At 50.5% G+C, this 18,689-nt stretch overlaps 3 protein-coding genes across 4 annotated transcripts; 1 reads left to right on the forward strand and 2 right to left on the reverse strand.

Annotated features, from left to right (window-relative positions):
• The first annotated feature begins 273 nt into the window (after positions 1 to 273).
• DCXR (dicarbonyl and L-xylulose reductase) lies at positions 274 to 3,253 on the forward strand. Its single transcript, XM_048964745.1, has 8 exons — positions 274 to 408; positions 480 to 577; positions 655 to 809; positions 1,650 to 1,692; positions 1,996 to 2,095; positions 2,239 to 2,303; positions 2,387 to 2,504; positions 2,959 to 3,253. The coding sequence occupies exons 1-8, from the start codon at positions 351 to 353 to the stop codon at positions 3,060 to 3,062; spliced, it is 741 nt and encodes a 246-aa protein (XP_048820702.1). The 5' UTR covers positions 274 to 350; the 3' UTR covers positions 3,063 to 3,253.
• On the reverse strand, positions 3,246 to 8,512 carry RAC3 (Rac family small GTPase 3). Its single transcript, XM_048964746.1, has 6 exons — positions 8,191 to 8,512; positions 6,073 to 6,144; positions 5,712 to 5,829; positions 5,116 to 5,178; positions 4,478 to 4,637; positions 3,246 to 4,363 (listed from the first exon to the last, which is right to left on the reverse strand). Exons 1-6 carry the CDS (start codon positions 8,223 to 8,225, stop codon positions 4,233 to 4,235), a joined length of 579 nt encoding a protein of 192 aa, XP_048820703.1. The 5' UTR covers positions 8,226 to 8,512; the 3' UTR covers positions 3,246 to 4,232.
• Positions 8,513 to 9,027: 515 nt separating this feature from the next.
• LRRC45 (leucine rich repeat containing 45) lies at positions 9,028 to 18,681 on the reverse strand. Of its 2 annotated transcripts, XM_048964710.1 has the most exons (18): positions 18,421 to 18,681; positions 18,240 to 18,301; positions 17,427 to 17,497; positions 16,970 to 17,148; positions 16,477 to 16,605; positions 16,088 to 16,200; positions 15,479 to 15,537; positions 15,292 to 15,369; positions 14,340 to 14,475; positions 13,968 to 14,045; positions 13,688 to 13,799; positions 13,454 to 13,524; positions 12,638 to 12,730; positions 12,003 to 12,095; positions 11,010 to 11,183; positions 10,769 to 10,916; positions 10,109 to 10,352; positions 9,028 to 9,549 (listed from the first exon to the last, which is right to left on the reverse strand). In XM_048964710.1, the coding sequence occupies exons 1-17, from the start codon at positions 18,638 to 18,640 to the stop codon at positions 10,156 to 10,158; spliced, it is 2,013 nt and encodes a 670-aa protein (XP_048820667.1). In that variant the 5' UTR covers positions 18,641 to 18,681; the 3' UTR covers positions 9,028 to 9,549; positions 10,109 to 10,155. The 2 variants fall into 2 exon arrangements, with proteins under 2 accessions (XP_048820667.1, XP_048820666.1); XM_048964709.1 differs by having other exon boundaries at positions 9,028 to 10,352.
• Positions 18,682 to 18,689: the final 8 nt, after the last annotated feature.

Here is an 18,689-nt window from a genome sequence, read left to right on the forward strand (position 1 = left end):
GGTACTGGAGGTGCAGCCTCACCAGAGCCGAGTACGGGAGGACAATCACTGCCCTGTTCCTGCTGGCAGCACCGTTCCTGATGCAAGCCAGGCTGCCATTGGCCTTCTTGGCCACCCGGGCACAGCGCTGGCTCACGTTCAGCCGAGAAGAATTCTTTAGGGAGGACCAGAGCCGAGAAAGCTCAGCTCTGCGCGCCCGATGCTCCGCGTCGTGCCCTCTCCAGGCCGGCAGCGGCCGCCGCACCGCCGGTTCCCCGAGGGCGGCGCGGTCCCCGCGCAGCCGCCGGGCCCCGCCCCGCCTCCCGGCCCCAACACCGCCCACGTCCCGCCGCCGCGGTTCGGCCCGCAGCATGGAGCCGGACTCGAGCTTCCGCGGCCGCCGCGCCCTGGTCACCGGGGCCGGCAAAGGTGGGCGGGGGTCGGCAGAGCGGGGCGGGGGTCGGCAGAGCGGGGCCGGGGCTGACGGCGTCTCCCCGCAGGGATCGGACGCGCCGTGGCCATAGCGCTGTGCAAAGCCGGAGCGCGAGTAACCGCGCTGAGCCGCACCGCGGCGGACCTGGAGAGCCTCGCCCGAGAGGTAGGGACGGCCCCGGGAGTCCCCACGCGTCCCCAGACCGCACGGCGGGACGCCGCTGAACCGGGCTTCCACCGCAGTGCCCCGGGATCGAACCGCTGTGCGTGGATTTGGCCGACTGGGACGCCACGGAGGCGGCGGTGAGCGCGGCGGGGCCCTTCGAGCTGCTGGTAAACAACGCGGCCGTGGCGATGCTGCAGCCCTTCCTGCAGGTGACACGGGAGGCCGTGGAGCGGTGAGTGCCTCCTCGTCTTTGTAAACATCAAGAGAGACTGAAGCAAAGCGCTGAGGCACAGCGGGAACGTTGCAGCATCACCTCCCTGCAGCCCCACAGCTTCCAGTCCGGTCCCACTGGTAAAGTGAGACAGCTGCTGCGAAGGCAGTTTAGAAAGAGAAGATAAAGCAGCTACGGGACTGTGAAATGGTCATGGTGAAAAATTAAATCCGTTTGCTTCAGTTATATATTTCCTAATGTGCCACCGTTTAGGATCCAGGTTCTGGTGGGTCTGATTCTTTCTAAGACAGGTCACAATTTGTCCCTGTGTTAGAAGTCAGATACGTGAGGCTATGATAAAGGATTCGTTTGGAGCAGACCAGAAGGCATGTGATCTACTTAGATCATTCTGCAGTGCTAGCTGGTGAAAACCTCACCAAGGAAGAACTATGTTTCAAAAGAAGGCTGTTTCTCTTGCAGCAAATTTACTGTTTCAAAGCCTCATGAAGGCTGGATTGCATAAAAGGAGCCATGGGCTGAGGCCCAGGGATCACTGTGTAAAGTTTAACAGAAGTACTGTGTGAGTCTGCCAAAGAGCAGAGTCCTGCTGGAAGAGGGAGGATGCATGATTGCACCTTCCCCTCTGCACAGCAGGGCCACCACCCAGCTTGCTTCTGCTGAATGAACACATGGTTAACCATTGCTGCTATAGCCCATCAGCCTGGCATTTCTATCTGTGTTTAAGTATCACCAGTGCTCCCAAAGCACCAGCAGGGTTTGTCCTCTGCTGCCTCTCAGAACAATTCCTCTCTGGCCTGGCCTGCAAATGCTGTGTAACTTTTAAATCTCATTTATTTGTAGGTCTTTCGGTGTCAATTTCCAGGCCGTGCTCCATGTTTCTCAGGTGAGGATGAATTGTCACTGCAGTTGTCTCCTCTAGCAGCAACAACTAAGTTGTTCTACGCAGCAGAGATACGTCCTGGCAGGGAGGCAGCTATGGGGACCACAGTCCAAAATCAATCCAACATTCTGTGTGTACAGGTCAGAGAAGAGAGTGAAGGTCCTGTCTCTTACAATGGGGAGGCACTGAGGACGTCCTGTGGCTGTTTTTGCTTTTTGCCTGCCACAAGAAGATTCCTACCAAATGGAACCACGCTCTTTCCTGTCCAGATTCTGACATCCTGTTATTTTTTTTTCCCCTCCTCAGATCGTTGCTCGGCAGATGATTGCACAGGGGCTACCAGGTGCCATTGTGAATGTCTCTAGCCAGGCATCTCAGCGTGTCCTGAGGGATCATGCTGTTTATTGTAAGTGCCCCTTTCATTTTTGACTAGCTGAAGACCCACAGCCACAAAGGTTCTGGCTGCCAGTTCCAAACAAAGTACCTCTCCATGATCCAGACCGAGTGCTGCGCACTTAAATGCTTCCCATTCTTCCTTCCTCTTTTAAGGTTCTACCAAAAGTGCTTTGGATATGCTGAGTAAGGTAATGGCAATGGAACTGGGACCCCACAAGGTAAGATTTCTTCTGAAAGAGAAGCGTGAAAGGCATTTTGTCTCAGAGCAGTTTGGTACACGGTGTGTTGCTCTTGGTCTCAGATAAGGGTGAACACTGTGAATCCCACAGTAGTTATGACCGACATGGGAAGAATTAACTGGAGTGATCCTCAGAAATCTGCTGCCATGATTAACCGGATTCCACTAGGAAAGTTTGCAGGTCAGTCTAGATCTATTGCCAGGCTGTGCTCCTTCTAATATCTAAGCTTTCCTCCTAACTGACATCGCAGCCACAGCTACCCTGCCTTTATTTGTGAGCAAAGTCATAACCCTGCTGAGTGGCTGTGGCTGAATTCCCAAAGCATCTGATGACAGGGCACACTTACCTCCCCTGTTCCAGAGCCCTGTCATCTCTGGATAAGCAGAATGAACTTCCTCTATTATTCATGGATATGACTTGCAGGGAGCACTGGTTGTTGCTGTGAATTAAGTATCTATCATTTGATCACAGTGATGATTTTTGGATGTCCTGTATATCACACCAAGCACAGCCCAGGGGGGCAGAGAGATTTCCCTGCTCCAATTACACGTAGAGGCCCAAGACACATTGTTTGGGATGCTTGTTTTTCTGGTACAGATTGGGGGTGCATTGGATGTCCTCTGTTTGATTCCAGAGGTGGATGATGTGGTGAACAGCATTCTTTTCCTGCTCAGTGACAAGAGTGCTATGACAACTGGCAGCTCACTGATGGTTGATGGGGGATTTCTCGTCTCCTAAGATGACATCTGCATTTCATATCTTGCCTAATTTTCATACTAGTGTTGCATAGATCTAAAAGGAATAGTAAACAGTGACAAAGTCCCAGTGTTGCTGGACAAGAGGGGCAGCAGAGCTAGAATCTGTTTGAGAATTGAGGCAGAAAGTTACCTTTAGAGGCTGCTATATAATAAAGATCACATATGCTGTCATGGAGAATGTTTATTGCACCAAATAAGGTTTTATCTTATCACTCTACATGATGATTAGAAATTGGATCTGTCTTTCTTCCAACCCTATTCCCCCCTACAAACACAACCCTTCAGAAGCTTTCCCTGTTCCATCCAAACCCATAAAGCCTGCCTGCATTTTCCTTGGGAAGGGAAAGAAGAAGTTAGCAGACACCTCATTGCTTCCTTTGCTCTCTTTAGTAGAAAAAAACAAAACAGAGGCAACAACCTCAGCCCTGCTCTGCAGAGACTGGATTGTGGGGGGAGGCCCTGCTAAAGACTGATGGGGGGGAGCAGCACCATGCTGTCCTAGGGTGTGCACACAAAAAGGCAAATGCATTGATTGCACAAGGCTGTTTCACTCACTGAGTTTGGCTAGTATCCAATTAAGCACCTAATGATTAGTTCTTCAGCTTCACATTTCATTTACTTTGACCCCTTTCTGGGGCTGGTTATGATTCCTTCAACAGTCTCAGGCACGTATCTGATAGAGCACCAATTTGTTAACTGTTAGCCACAGGAGGCTGGGCAAGGAGACCCTTCTACTCTTCCAGCTGCTCTCGTCATTCACCACCACTTACATCAGCTTCCTTCCCACTCCCACAAGGATCTTCAGCACGAGTTACACCCGCAGATGAAACACAGGTGTTTCCAGCACAGGATGGGTGTCTCAGCCCTTTCAGCTTGGAGTTCAGGAGAGCCAAAACAGCCTGTTGCCCCAAGGAGCTATCTTGCCTTCCCCATTGTACTTTCCTGAGGGCTGTACAGCCCCCAGCTAGTCTCCTGCCCCCACTGCCCCTTCACATCAACACTGACGTTAAATCAAAGAGACATTTAAAAAACACTGACTTCGTACATGATGAAGGGCCCTACACATCCCAGCCCCCTCCAGAAACACCCAGCTAATACGCAATCTGTCGGAGGACAACAGCATGCTGAGCCAGCACCTAGGCCACAGCCCTCAGAACATGGTGCACTTTTTGCCAGGCTTCTTCACGGGCGGCGGGCAGAGCACAGCCCGGATGGCTTCATCAAACACCGTCTTCAAGCCCCGCTGTGTCAGGGCAGAGCACTCAAGGTACTTTACCGAGCCTAGGGGAAAGAGAGCTCCAGCTCAAGCACTCCAGTCCTACCAGGAGGCAGCGTCCCTCACCCCTCTGAAACAAAAAGCTCAGTGCCACGAAGACGTCCCAGCACATCACTCACCAATCTCCCGAGCCATGGCCAAACCCTGGGGGTAGGTGATGGGAGCCAGCTTCTTATCACGTAACCTTTCAATGGTGTCCTTATCATCCCTTAAGTCCAGCTTGGTGCCCACCAAGATGATAGGTGTATTTGGGCAGTGGTGTCGGACCTCAGGGTACCACTGAAACAGAGAAGCGTGATGAGAGAAGTAGCCATGGCAGCAAGCACTTCCACGAGGCTGCATTCACTACTAAGAACAAGATTTTTACTAATATTTGACATGGTGTAAACATCTGAACAGGATTCTTCTACCTAGAATTCTGGGTATGCTCTGCAGAAAGAGGCTGGTGCAGATGTAACGAGCCTCTGAAACATGGAATCGTGACAGATGACACCAGCCAGCACTGCACGCAGTACTTCAACTCCATTTTAGTTTCTAGGACATCCCTCATCTTCTTTAACACAGATTCGAAGAGGCAAAAGCTTAGCCAAAGAATTCATGAATAAAGAGTAGGTCCCTCTTAAAACCAAGCAACTATTACTTTTGTTTCTCAAAACACACAACTGCTAGAAATGTGGGGCTTGTAGGTGCCACAGGGTTGGCTCAGGCAGTGAACTGCACTGGTTCCTACCTTCCACCAAGAAGGGGAATACAATACCTTGGCTCTGACATTCTCAAAGGAGGCTGGACTCACAAGGGAGAAGCAGATCAAGAAAACATCCTGTGGGGGAAACAAGAGGATTAATTGTGTAGAAAGGAAAGGCTAGAGATATTGGAAGGAGGGTGAGAAAGGGAGCCTCACCAAAAAAAACCACCCTCAACAACAAGGACTGTTGGCTGTAAGAAGCCCTTCCATGTGAAAGTTGCTAAACTAATTCAGAGAGAGAAGGAATGGACTTTCGGTGTGTGACCTCATTTTAATTACTAATTACTGTAATTACATTTTAAATACCAGATTCATCCTGTTAAGAGCCTGTGACCATAAACACCTTAACAGTGCTACAGTCTTCATCCCTGGTGGTGGGGGCCACATAGCAATCACTACACACTAGCAAAGCCCAATAGTGAGCTATGGCACCAAAGGAGAGTGAGAATACAAAACACAGTTCAGCTTTACAGCAGTTCCACACCATTCCATGCACCCAAGCTGACCTACAACACGCATAACTGTTCAAACACCACTGCAAAGTAGGAACTAGAACGTGACAGCCTCATAGTAGAGTAGTCATAAGCCAGTCCAAGCCCAGCACTCACCGTCTGTGGATAGGAAAGAGGCCGCAGTCGGTCATAATCCTCCTGTCCTGCTGTATCCCAGAGGCCGAGATTCACTGGCTTTCCATCTACCATGACATTGGCAGAATAGTTATCAAACCTGCCAAAAAAGAATCCCCATCAGTGACAGATTCTGATGTACATGTTACATTATATGAGATCCAAGGGGCAGCGAATCAGGAGGGGTCGCTGTGCAATGCAGCTCCCATGGGGGTACTCTCCTCTCCTCTCATACACAGCCATACTCCACATACAGAGTTCACAGCCTCCTCACCCACAAAACCAACTGTCACACACACACACACACACACGGAGGGAAGAGCAGCTGATGCACATTACTCACACAGTGGGGATGTACTCTCCAGGAAAGGCATTCGTGGTGTAACTGATCAGCAAGCAGGTCTTCCCTACAGCTCTGCAGAGGATGAGAGTGACAAGTGTAAAGGAGGGTAGAGCAGAAAGCACTGGGGCAGGGAGATTTACCCTTTCCCATCCAAAAAAAGTGAGGTTAGGTGAAAAGCTTACATGAGGAAAAGATCTGCAGCAGGCTAAAATTTTCCATCAGGGACCAGGCCTGAACTCACCCCACCTCAGCATGCATCTGATACTGCTCTCTTGTACCCCTTTTCTCCACTCCTTTGGCCTCAGCAGAACACCAGGCAAAATGTATTTGTTCCAAAACCAAGAGGGGAAATAAATTAGGGTTACGTCCTGGACGTGCTCTCCCTCAACATATCCATAATGATCTAGCAAAATGGGCAAACAGCAGGTGAGAAAACATGGAACAGCACACAAGTAGTTATTCAGGCTCTTCAGACATAGGAACTGAATGTCAATATATACAAAGGATGAAAAAAATAAGTATCCATAAACAAAAACCAACTTCCAAGTGACTACTGGCAGTTTGGAAAGAGATTCTGGCACCAAGGGAGATCACTAAAACATCAGCTCAGAGCTTTGGCAAAGGCAGGTGGGATTGGTCAACTCAGGGGCAGCAGCTGGCTGACAATTGTGTCAGGATATGAAGGGCCGTTAGCCCTGCAGGGGAAGGGAGAAGCTTAGTTCTAAGAACAGAGAAGTAACACGAGCAAAACCAACTTCTTTATTACTGTAAAAGTTGTGAGCTGTAGAGAACCTTCAAAGGAAACCAATATTGAGTGCCAGTAACAGCTGTTAGAGTTTGAGCCTGAACAGACACAGTTATACACAACCTGATTCTCAGAAAAGTGACGTAGCAGACTTCAGGATGAGAGACCGCAGTGCTGCACAGGGACTACACAGCCAGAACCACTGCACCAACCCATCCTGCTTCTCCCCTGCACTGCATCCCCTGCCCAGACCAGGGAGGTTGCACCAGGAGCCGCTGTGCTCCACTACACTCTCATGTCCAACTTACATCCCAATTCAGCACCTTGGGGAAACCATGCAATTCATAACATATCTGTGACTTAAGTGCTTGGGTACCCAAGTTTATTCAGCCAAGTTCGTTCAAAGCTCACCACCAACCTGCAGACCTGGAGCCCACTGCCAGCACACCCCACTCACAGCTGTTGCTGTCTTCTTTATAACAAGGCTGTGCTGCATTGGACAAGTCTCCTATTGGCCTCTTTAGGCCCTCCAGCTAGAAACTGGAAGACCTCACTCCCAACACATACTTGTGGGCGCTGTATGCACAGGCAGGTGGAAGGACCAGCTGCTCCCTAAGACCATTCACAATGACTTCTCTGCATTTTTGTCCCGTGCTTGCTGTAGTGATCAGTAATGCAAACAGAGCATTGGGAATAACAAGAAGAAATACGTAAGACAAGCTAGGAAAAGTTAGGAAGCACCAGAAGTCCACAGCATGCCCGTATTATGAATACAGCTGCGTTCTCAGCCAAAAGCACCAGAAGGAGCCCAGAGAACAGAGCGGGAAGGACGACAGGCCGTGCGGTGAAGCGAGAAGCAGCGACGCGTTTCATTTTGGAAGGCAAACAACAAAAGGAGACGTAAGAAAAACCTGCGAGCATCGAGACGGGGCGGGGGAGAGGCTGCGCAGCGACGGGGACCGAACAGCGATACGACGCGAGGCGGGCTTTAAACCCAGGGGAACGCGCCGGCCGGCTCGGCGGCGCGCCGACAGATGCGAACGAAGCCCCGAGCCGACAGACGGCAGCCGCAGGCGGGCCCCGGGCTCCCTTCCACGGGCGCAGCTCCGGGAACGGCCCCGCGCATCCCTCCCGGCGGCCCTGCGGGATGGCGGCCCGGCCGCACGGCTCCGCCCGCCTCGGCTTCGCGGCGTCCGCTCCGGTGCCTCCCGCTCTGCCGAGCCGGCTCGCCTGGGCCGCGGGGCGGGGCCGCGCCGGGCCGGCCCTCCCTCCTGGCGGCTCCGCCGGCCTCCGGCCCGCTTTGTGCGGAGCCACGAGGTCCGGGGCGCGGGCGGGCCGACGCCGCTTCCGTCCCGCGGCCGCCGCGCACTCACCCGTCGCCCACCACCACACACTTGATCGCCTGCATCTGCCCGCGATGGCGGCGCCGCCGCGACTCCGCCGCAGTGACAGCCCGCGCGGGCGGGGCGGGGCGAGCCGAGCGCCGCCGAGCAGAGACGGGCCGAGAAGAGCCGAACGGAGCCGAGCGCCGCCGAGCAGAGATGAGCCGAGCAGAGCCGAGCGCCGCCGAGCGGAGACGAGCAGAGATAAGCCGAGAGTCACCGATCAGAGCCGAGCGCCGCGACGGTGACGGGGCGGAAAGAGGTTCCCGCAGGAGATGCCGGGGCTGAGCGCCCGCCGCCGCCTCGTGCCGTGAAAGCGGAAGGCGGAGCGCGGTACGGCCCACACCGCACGTTGTGCAGCCGCAGCGCTGAGGAATAAATGCCGAGCTGCCGGAGACGCGGAGCGGCCCCAGGGGGCGGGGACCTTAAAGCCATCGGGTTCCAACCCCAACGCTGGGGGATGTTTGCTCGGGGCACGTCAGCCTGGCACAGAATGACTCCATGGGAACCTCTCCAGGGATGGGGCACCCCCAGCTCTGTTCAGTCCCGCAGTTGAACCCCCTGTGGCCCCTTCTAGCCATCCACGTACCCCGGTAGGAACAGACAGAGCAGTCTCTGTCGCCGCAGCACATTTGCTCCTAGCACAGACCCCCTCCTGGCACCCAACGCACAGTCCCAGCTCACACCCGCCTTCAGCTCTTCTGGCCCAGATGCTGCCATGCATTGCAGAGCTTTCAGCTCCAGGGGAGACTGACGGGATGTCCCTGAGAGCAGCACAGCAGCAATGCCCTCTGCTCCAGCCATCAGCTAGCTGGTCACTGCCCCGTGTTATGGAAAATGTAAAAGCTCTTTATTAAAACAGCACAGCAAAACGATTTAGAAATAAAAACATAAAAGTCGAGAACGCAAACCAAGCAGTCCACGCAAAGTTTTGTTGTCCAGCTGGCTCTTGAAACATTCATTTTTCCCACACAGACTCAATGGAAAAAGCAGCAGGAAGATCTCATCCTGGAGTCCTGTCCCTTTTTCTGTGCCACCTGATGGACCTTTGCTGCCAAGGAAAGGAAGCTCCTCCTCCCCAGCCCGTCAGAACCACAGCTCACCTCCAGGGTAAGGCCCCAACAACAGATCCTGAGAAGCTAGGAGGAGTTTTGCCAAAAGTCATAATGGAATTAAATCTTCTTGCATTTTTGCCACAAGAACTCTAACAAAGGGCTGAATTCAAGTAAGGAGGAAAACAGACTCCTCTCTCAGTTGGTGTTGTAGAGGTGTGAACCATGGCCCAATCCCAGCTGTCCAACGAGGATATGGATCGACACTGCACAGCAGTCCCTCTCCATACAGCTGTTCCTGTGTGTTAGAAATGTTCCTGTAGTGCCCATCACTACAGCCAGGGTCACAGAGGGACAAGGCAAAAAGCCAAAGTCAGCTGTCAGCCACTGCTTGCATCCATAACCACTGGGCACACAAAGATTTGTCCTTTCCAGCAGCTCCTGGACCCCGTGGCTCAGGGTGAAGTAAATGGCTCCCACATCCAGGGACCCTTAACATTGCTACCCATCATTTACAAGGCTGCATTGTGATCAGCCCTGGTATTCAAACTAGTGCTTCAGAACAACTGCTTTTCAGAGAACATAAAATCACACCAGTATTAACAAAGGATGCTGGCAGAATGGCACTGTAAAGAGCACAGAAACAGCTTCAAATACTGTATCAGTGCAGGTTAAGGACTCTACATCACAAATTCAGACCCATAAGCTTCTATCTGAGCTGAGTATGGCTCCTTCCTCCTCTCCTTTATGCTGCTGGGAACAAGATTTCTGAAGAACAAGAGGAGTTTTCTCCTTGCAAACCTTCAGGTCTCCCCAGCTCTGACAAAAGATTCTCATTTACAAAAAAGGGGCTGTACCTGAGTAGCTTATCCTCATCCTGGTACCTGGATTCTTTAAGACACTCTCATTTCCTCAAACTGTGGGTTCCCAAGGAGGATCCCTGCACATATGCCATGATGGCATTCTGCAATATACTTGCTCGCTGGGCTTCTTCTTCTTTCATCCTGGAGATGTCAGCCTCTTTCATTCTCAGCTTCTCCATCAACATAGAGATCTCACCTTCTTTGTCCAGCAGTGCCTCTCGGTGATTACTTGACAAGACTGTGAAAGTAAAGCAGCATTGGTACAGAAAATTCGGGTGCCCTTAGAACAAACAGGAACAAGTTGCTGTAGGCACAGCTAAGGGCAGCACAAACAGGGTGAGCAACAAGCACGAGACAAGCTGCAAGAAACCTTCAGCTGCACGAGGCATTGGGAAAGGTTTTGCAGACATAATGTTACACATCGCTGTGCAGGAAGTCCCAACATTTAGCTTGCTGTGCAGCTTTGGGCAGTATATTACTAAGTCATGGTCTCAATAAAATGAGGATAAGAATCACTGCAAAAACAGCAGGATGGAGGGTAGATTTGTATTCAAAGGTTGGAAGCGCCTGTGTCACCTGTAAGCATAGCTCTGTTTAAGGCCCAGTGTAGGCTACCACACATTAGTGTTTGAAAAGCATGGAAGGATCCACCACCTTTCAGCTGTCTCTCCAGGGCTGCAATCTTCTCTCTCAGCCCTTCCTGCGCTGTACGTTCAGCCTGTAGGTGTCCAATCTGCTCCTGTAATTCCACTTTCACTTTATTTACTTCTGTCACTTTTTCCTGTTCCTTACTGTTCAGATCCTGACACACAAAGAAAAATCCACAATTAACCAAACAACTTTTGTAATTTATTCTGCCCCCAACAGTGACTCTCTCTGCTCCAGATGAAATTACCTGCTGAAGTTCCTCTATTCTCCTTCTGAGTCCATCAGCATGCAGGCTCAATTGATTGGCCTTGACTTGGGCCTCACCAACCATTTGTTTTTGTTTGAGGCAGCAGTTCTGAGCTTCATCACGTGCTTCAGTCATCAGCCGCAGCTTCTCTTCAAGGTGTTCCACTCGTTGCTGCTGTAAGATACAAAGAAAAAAAACCAAAACCATCAGTTCTGTTCCATTCCTGTGAAGGATTATTCCCATTTTTGTTCCCAACACCGTGAAGCCTTGGTTCAGCCAGTTGGTACTGAAGAACAAGCAAGCACAGGATGTACCTGTAATAGATAAAGCACAACTCCCTTGCAATCAGGAGACAATCTGAGCTGCTTTCTGCTACCAGTGCCACCTCTGGTGTTCACATCTAATGATCCTTCTTCACCTCCTCTTCATCCATTATCTTTATAATGGCTCTGAACCACAGCTGTACATGGTTAACCTACTGCTGTTCTAACACAAACAACAGCTTTTCTATGTTTTAACTCTGTAAAGCATCTTCTTCTGTGTTGTTGTGTATAAGCAACAATTTCAACTGTTTTTGCTGTATTTTCCTCATGGCTATTTTACAAAATTCAACTCTGCAGAGCCTTTTCATCCAGCAGCAGCAGCCGCCATTTGGGGAAATGCTTCTGAGTCCAGAGTTACAGAACAGCACAGGGAAGTTGCTGATAAACAGCACCTACACCTGGCTGCTTGCTCCACAACTTGCTAGCTTAGATTCCTAAGTTCTGCTTTGACAATATCCACATCAGTTCTGATACTACTGGAAAGCACAGAACATATCAGGACACTCTGGACACAATTCAGACTTCTCAGAAGTCCTTCCTTAGAAATCAAACTATTCATTGGACAATGAAGCCCAGAGATGGGAATTATTCATCATCTCCCTACAGCAAAAACAAGCCAGGCAGCCAAATTTACTCCTTCCCAGAGTCAGGGCCCAAAGGCAATCCTTACCTCATCCAACCGTGCCTGATTCCGAACCTTTATTAACTCTTCTTCTGCATGGCCTCGCTCAGTGAGTGCAGCTGCTTTGACTTGGCTCAGCTCCTGCCACAGAAACAGGAAAGATCCAGATAGGGAAGCTCCATCATTGAAACACCAGCAAGAAAACATCAGCAGCTTCCTAGTCACAGGCTACAAAGTGACACAACTGCTCCTGTCATGCAGAGACAGGGTGACCAAGACCAAATTACACACCTTTTCTCATCCTGAGATTGCCACATAAATTCAGTGAAAATGAGAGGAGAGAGCAGCAGTGGATCTATCTGGGGAACAGATCAGGAGAAAGATGCTACATGGCCTGGGACTCCCTGCAGGAAATCTGTAGAGTCAAATCCTGGTAAGAATCTAACCGTGTTCAGAGGTAACTGTTTTTGTTCAAGCACAGTCTGCAAGTTTCTCCATGGAACTTTCTCATTCTTTAGTCGTAAGCAGTTAAAATAATTTTTGTTGGTAAACTGAATGCCCCAGCTGCTCTCTTTTGTTCCTTCCCATCACATGTGACAGAGTTTACACAGGTCAGCACTAGAAGATTTCACAGAGCACCTCCTCCTTTCCCACCTGAATGCACCCAGAGCACCCACTCTCACCTCCTCCAGGGCTATCCTGATGGCCTCCAGCCTCTGCACTCTGTCTTGCATAGAACGTTCACTGGCCTCCATGTGCTGCGTCAAGTGATCCACCTGCACAGCAGCAGGAAACATTTAAACAAGTGCCAGAAAATCACTCATATCTCCAAGCATAACAGCATGGCCACTGAGCACGAAAAAGAGCATCCCTTCCATGCAAAGTTTAATGAGCTCTTATCTTCAAGTGGTACAAAAGATCAGAGAATCATTTTCCAGTTTTAGTGTGGCTAACATCCTCCTATCCTGTGTCTTTTCTTACAAGATTTCCAAATCTATGGAGATATATTTTATTTTTAAGGGATTTGACACCTCCATAAACATTCCAAACAGAGCCAATCACAGCCTCTTGTTCTCTCCATCCTTCTGAAACGTAATAGAGAAGATAGAAGCAGGCTGAGTTGCCTTAGAGGACTGTTTGCACAGAGCGCGTATATCTTAATTCATTCTAATAATGTATCTTGATTTCACTGAGCAGGACAAGATTACTTATTCATAATTAACACTATGCCTAGCAAGACTGACACAAGGTCCATCCTCCATGCCTCTCTGGCAGTCACCCCTCTGGCTTATATCCTTACAGTCTGCAATACTTGCTAACAGATACAATGCCCTGTGATCTCTTCAGTTAAGCTCTTCTTGTAGAAACAGTCTATTACACAGAAAGTCTAAATCCACTATTTTAAAAACTGAAGTGCAAATGATGGCCTCCAATGGCCAGAATCAAAGAGAGCTGAACCTCAAGAAGCTACAGACATCCTACAGAAGTGCCTTTCTCACCTCTTTTAAGCGAAGTGATTCCATGTCTTCAAGACTTTGTTTAAATCTTCTTTTTTCCATTTCCAGGCGCTCTGCAGATGAAAAGCAGGCACATCAGAACTAAGGCACTCCTGCCACGTAGGCTGTATTTACACCACACCATGAGCTTTCCCTTTCCCTGTCCTGCATCACTGACTCACTGATGGTATCAATACTCCATGGGTGCCCACAAGCTGCTTTTAATCTCCCACTCACCCTCAGCCTGCACAGCCCGCAGCTTCAGCTCTGCTGTTGTGTTGGTCAAGTCTTGTTTTAGCTGGAATAACTGATCCTGCTGCACTTTGCACTTCTTCTCCAGCTCATCCACCTAACAGGAAATCACTGTCACGAAGGAGTTTCTTCTCCTATTAGCAGAGCAAGTTAGCTGTACAGAACAATCAGCAGAGACAAACAGGAGCCAAAGCAGAGGACATACGTGGAGCAGAGGCAAATACCACCCAGGTCCCACCTCCCAGTGCTGAACCTCCTTTCCTACCTGGTTTCTTAGAAGCAAGTTCTTCTCATTGCTGGCAGATAAGTCCCGGAAAAGCTTGCCTTCCCGCTCAGCACCTTCCTGCAAACAGCAGCACAATTAAGAACTCACATACTCACTTAGTTCTCTGCACTACCAAGTTAGCACAACCAACACTGTGCCCAACTAAATCCAGCCCATCCACAGATGCCCCAGCTCCTCTCCACCCTCACACTCACCTGTCTCATTTCCACAGGAACGTCTGTCACAGCAGCTGTGGCAAACCCACTCATGGAGTCATGCTTGCCTAACCCAACCAGCATCCCCCAAACCCACACGAAGCAGGTATGACCCAGAGCCCAGGTCTCCAACCTAACTAGGATTGACCCAGCTCACCTGTTTTTGCTGCTGGAGCTCTGCAAAGTGGCGCTCAGCCATGCTGGCCTGTTCCTGTTTCGTGGCACTCAGCAGCTCTCCCAGGTTGTGCACCTTTTGCTCAGACAGAGCCAGGGCAGCTTCAGTCATCTGCAGCCTGCACAGAGAAACACTTTCCAGAGCCCTTTCTAAGGGAGACACTCCAAGAGAGCAGCATGCATTACGTGCTACAAGGTGCTAACATATATGAGCCTATTTGCAACAAAGTGATTTCCATACCTGGACCACTCCAGGATTTGCCCACTCTCAGACCAGAATAAGGCTGGCTCTTTTACACCACTGCAAGATTCTTTAAAATTAGGAAGAATTTTATGGAATTAAGAATTAGGAACAGAATTTTGAACACAGGCAGTGAAAGTGATCTGCTCACTCTGTATATGAGGACGTGTCCACTCTGAGGCACCATGTAATGAAACCACTTTTAGCTGAAGTAGCCAGTGTCATTAAGTGTTTGAAGTCCAACCATTCTCACATGCATACGGCTCTACTCAGTGTAACAGCACTGTTAGGCAGTTCCAGTTCACTGCTCCTGAACACAAAACCTTGCTGGTCATGTTCCCCCATGTCTACAGTGGCTCTCAGAGAATCCTGTCAACTGCCAGGGAAAGCAGGGACAGACTTTCACCAGGCTGCAAACTGGAAGAAAAATATCCCCATCCCCACTATTCTCTTTTGTTCACTCTTTGTAATTCACTTGCTTTTACAGCAATGCACTGTGTTTTTAATCCAAGCCTGATCTGGTCATAATTAGTTCTCTAAAAACCTGATCTGGCCACCACTTCTGGGTATTACTGCAGATATGATTATGTGAAATACTAAGCCAGCCACTCGAGCTTAGCCCCTTAACAGCTCTGCCCAGCCCTGCCCGTACAGCACAGAAGATTGGGAAGGTTAAGGCTTTCCTCTTCCATACTTGGCTTTCAGTGAATTCATAATAGAGTGCTGCTCATTCAATGCTTCCTGCAGCTGGCTGACACGTCCTGCAGATATCCTGAATTTGGGGAAGAAAGAAAAAAAAGAGGGGTGGCTAATTTCTATCAGGAAATGGAAAGGGTCCAATACTGCTATCCAACAGCAGAAAGCATTCAAATCCAACTCACCTGCCACTCCTGGCTATTTCTTCTCTCTGTTTGTCTATAGTGTCCATCAAATCCAAGAACTGTGAACAAGGCACACACACATGAAAAAATGAACTGCATCACCTTGGAGCATTTGTATTTGTCAGCTTTCTCTTCCTAATGACAGCAGAAGAGAGCTCACATCACTCTCTTGGAAGAAACCAAACTGCAGGTTGGAAGGGGTTCATCAGCATGTCTGACTGAGGTCATTAACTGCAGGGCTCTGCAACATTGAGGGCCAGAAGGAAAACTGCGTGATATTTCTAAGTTTTCACTGTTCAGAAAACATCAATTCAGTTACTAAAGAAGAAATTAAAAGTATGAATATGGGCAAAGAAAATCACCAGAACTCCACAAGAATCCAGAGCGAATATGCTCAGCAGGGGATGTGTCAATACCTGTACTGTCATGGATTTGATTCCTGGGCAAACTAGCTCAGTAGAAGGAGCCTATTTACTGAACACTGCTGTGTACTGCTCATAAACAACCAGGAGGAGATGCAGGAAGGCATCTTTGGGGCATAATGGGGCGCTGAAAGAAGGCACTGGATTCCAGCTGACCAGTTTGAAGTGCTGACGAAGGATGGCTGACCTGCTTGGTCTTCTCATCCTTCAGATTCAATATCTCCTTGCTGAGCACACAAGTTCGGTGCTGTGTCTCACTGAGGATGGTCTGACGGTCCTGGTTGTGATCCATGGCTTGTTCTGACGCAGAGAGAACAGGAGAGGAAAGAAATAACATTGAGCACTGTGTATAGGCTGTAGAGAAATGGAGAGAAGGAGGGACAGCTCTCTTTTGGAGCAGCAAGTACCCTATATTCCCCAAGTGCTGAGACTGGAGAAGAGTTACTGATTCTCTCCCATGCACTTTAGGACATGGTTTAAGTGGTACACTCAGTAGAGTTAGGTTGATAAGAGGACCTGATGATCTGAAAGGTCTTTTCCCACCTGTATAATTCTATAATTCAAAGTCCTACTTACCCACAGCTTTCAGGATGTCACTGGGAACGTTGTTCCCAGCCAGTTCCAGCTTCTTCAGGGTCTTGTTGCTCTGCAGGCAGTTCAGCAAAGCTCGGCCTCCCAGAAGCCCAATGTTATTCCAACGTAGATCTATACAGAAAGCAATCTTTCACCCCAATAGCCACATACCTCCTGAAACACACAAGACTCAAGAGAAGCCATGCTCTTTATACCTCTACATGCATGGGTAACCAATCCCGTAAGGTCTCAGCACAAACACAGCAGTGACTACTAACTCCCTTTTTAAGATGAATGAAAGGGAAGGAAACAACTGGCAAAGCAGGAAGGCAAAAATGAACCTGAAGTGCTGAGATCCCAGTGACAGTTCCCAGCATACAATGTGATCCAGGTTAATAAGAACTGGGAATGATGCTCACTGGTTGGCAGAGATCAGCGTTGGTACAATGATTCCATGTGCATGTGAACACGTATGTGGACAAACAGCCACTCTCACCCAACTCCTGAAGGCTGGCATTTCGTTTCAGTGCCACGGCCAGCTCTCCTGCCCCATGATGGTTGATCTGGTTGTTGCGCAGATCTAACTTCTGGAGAAAGTTGTTTGCTCCCAGTCCCTGGCAGAAAAAGGAGAAGCCTTCCTCCCATACACCCAGGCTGTTCCATTCCAGGATTAAGCTAAGGAAAAGTCAGACAGGGTTGGAGTTTGTAAAAGGACAGCTGCAAGAGCCTGAATGATACCTGGATCACAGCACCCAGCCACCCTACACAGCCTCAGGGAGCAGAGTGCTCTGCATCCCCAGAAGAGGTACCTCCAGTTCTCACTCCTTCACTTAAGCCATAGGCACTCTTGACATCCCTCCCAGCCCAAGAAATTCACCCTCATCCCTTATTCTTTTCCAACTTGAGGTTCCATTTGGTAGGAATAACAGAAAGAGAGAGATACAATTTCTTACCTCCTGATAGATTTGTTCTGCCTAAGAAGTTTTCCCAGTGCCTCAGCTCCTGTGGTTCGCAGGTTATTGCCCTGAAATGAAAGTGCTGAGTGATCACAGCCGTGTTGTGGGGTTGTTTCTAACTCCGGCTGAGCTCATGTTCCTATTTCTTTCCCCATCCCTCTGTCTCTGTTTTACTCTTATCACAGAATGGCTTGGGTTGGCAGGGATCTCAGGATCATGAAGCTCCAACCCCCTGCCACAGGCAGCACCACTAACCGCCCCATTTCATACCAGCCCAGGCTGCCCAGGGCCCCATCCAACCTGGCCTTGAACACCTCCAGGGATGGACGGGGCATCACAGTCTCTCTGGGCAGCTGTTCCAGCACCTCACCACTCTCACAGCACAGAACTTCCCCCAGACATCCAACCCCAATCTTCACTCCCTCAACTTCAAACCACTTCCCCTTGTCCTGCAGTTATCAACCCTTCCAAAGAGTTGACTCCCCTCCTGTTTGCAGGCTCCCTTTAGGTACTGCAGGCTGCAATGAGGTCACCCCGCAGCCTTCTCTTCTCCAGGCTGAACAAGCCCAGCTCCCTCAGCCTGTCTTTGTAGGAGAGGTGCTGCAGCCCCTGATCATTTCTGTGGCTCCTCTGGACCCTCTCCAACAGCTCTCATCCCAATCCCTTCCCAGTACCCTTACCACATCCTAAGGACAATCGGTGGCAGCCTGGGATCATCCCAGTCCTTGGGGCCTCACAGGGCTACGATTTGAGGGCTGCCCTGAGAGTGCGAGGGGTGCACGCAGGGCCACAGCCTCTTAACAAACTCACCTTCAAATCCAAAGATTTGACGGTGGTATTGGAACACAGGCCGTGCAGCAGGAGTTTCACACCTGGGTACGAAAAGACAGAAAGTCGTTTACTTCGCGCTCCGCCCGGGCCGGACGCAACGCCGTCCCTTAGCAACGGCTCCATGAGAGCAGCGCGGCTCCCGGCGCAGCCCCGCGCCCACCGTCCTCGCTCAGGCCGCAATCTCCGAGCGCCACCTCGGCGAAGTGCGCGGCCCCGGGCAGCAGGCGGCCCAGCGCTCCGCACGTCTCCAGCGAGAGGCTCTGCTCCGTCAGGTCCAGGCGGGCCCGACCCGGCGCCTCCCCGCGCTCCCTCAGCCGCCGCAGCACGGCATCCTGCGGCGCCGCGCACAGCCGCTCGTAGGCCCGCCGGAACTCCTCCATGGCCGCGGGGCGCTACCGACCGCCGCCGAGCGCGGCGCTGCCGCCGCCG

This window comes from Lagopus muta, chromosome 18, assembly GCF_023343835.1.
Source record: "Lagopus muta isolate bLagMut1 chromosome 18, bLagMut1 primary, whole genome shotgun sequence".
Taxonomy (NCBI): Eukaryota; Metazoa; Chordata; class Aves; order Galliformes; family Phasianidae; genus Lagopus; species Lagopus muta.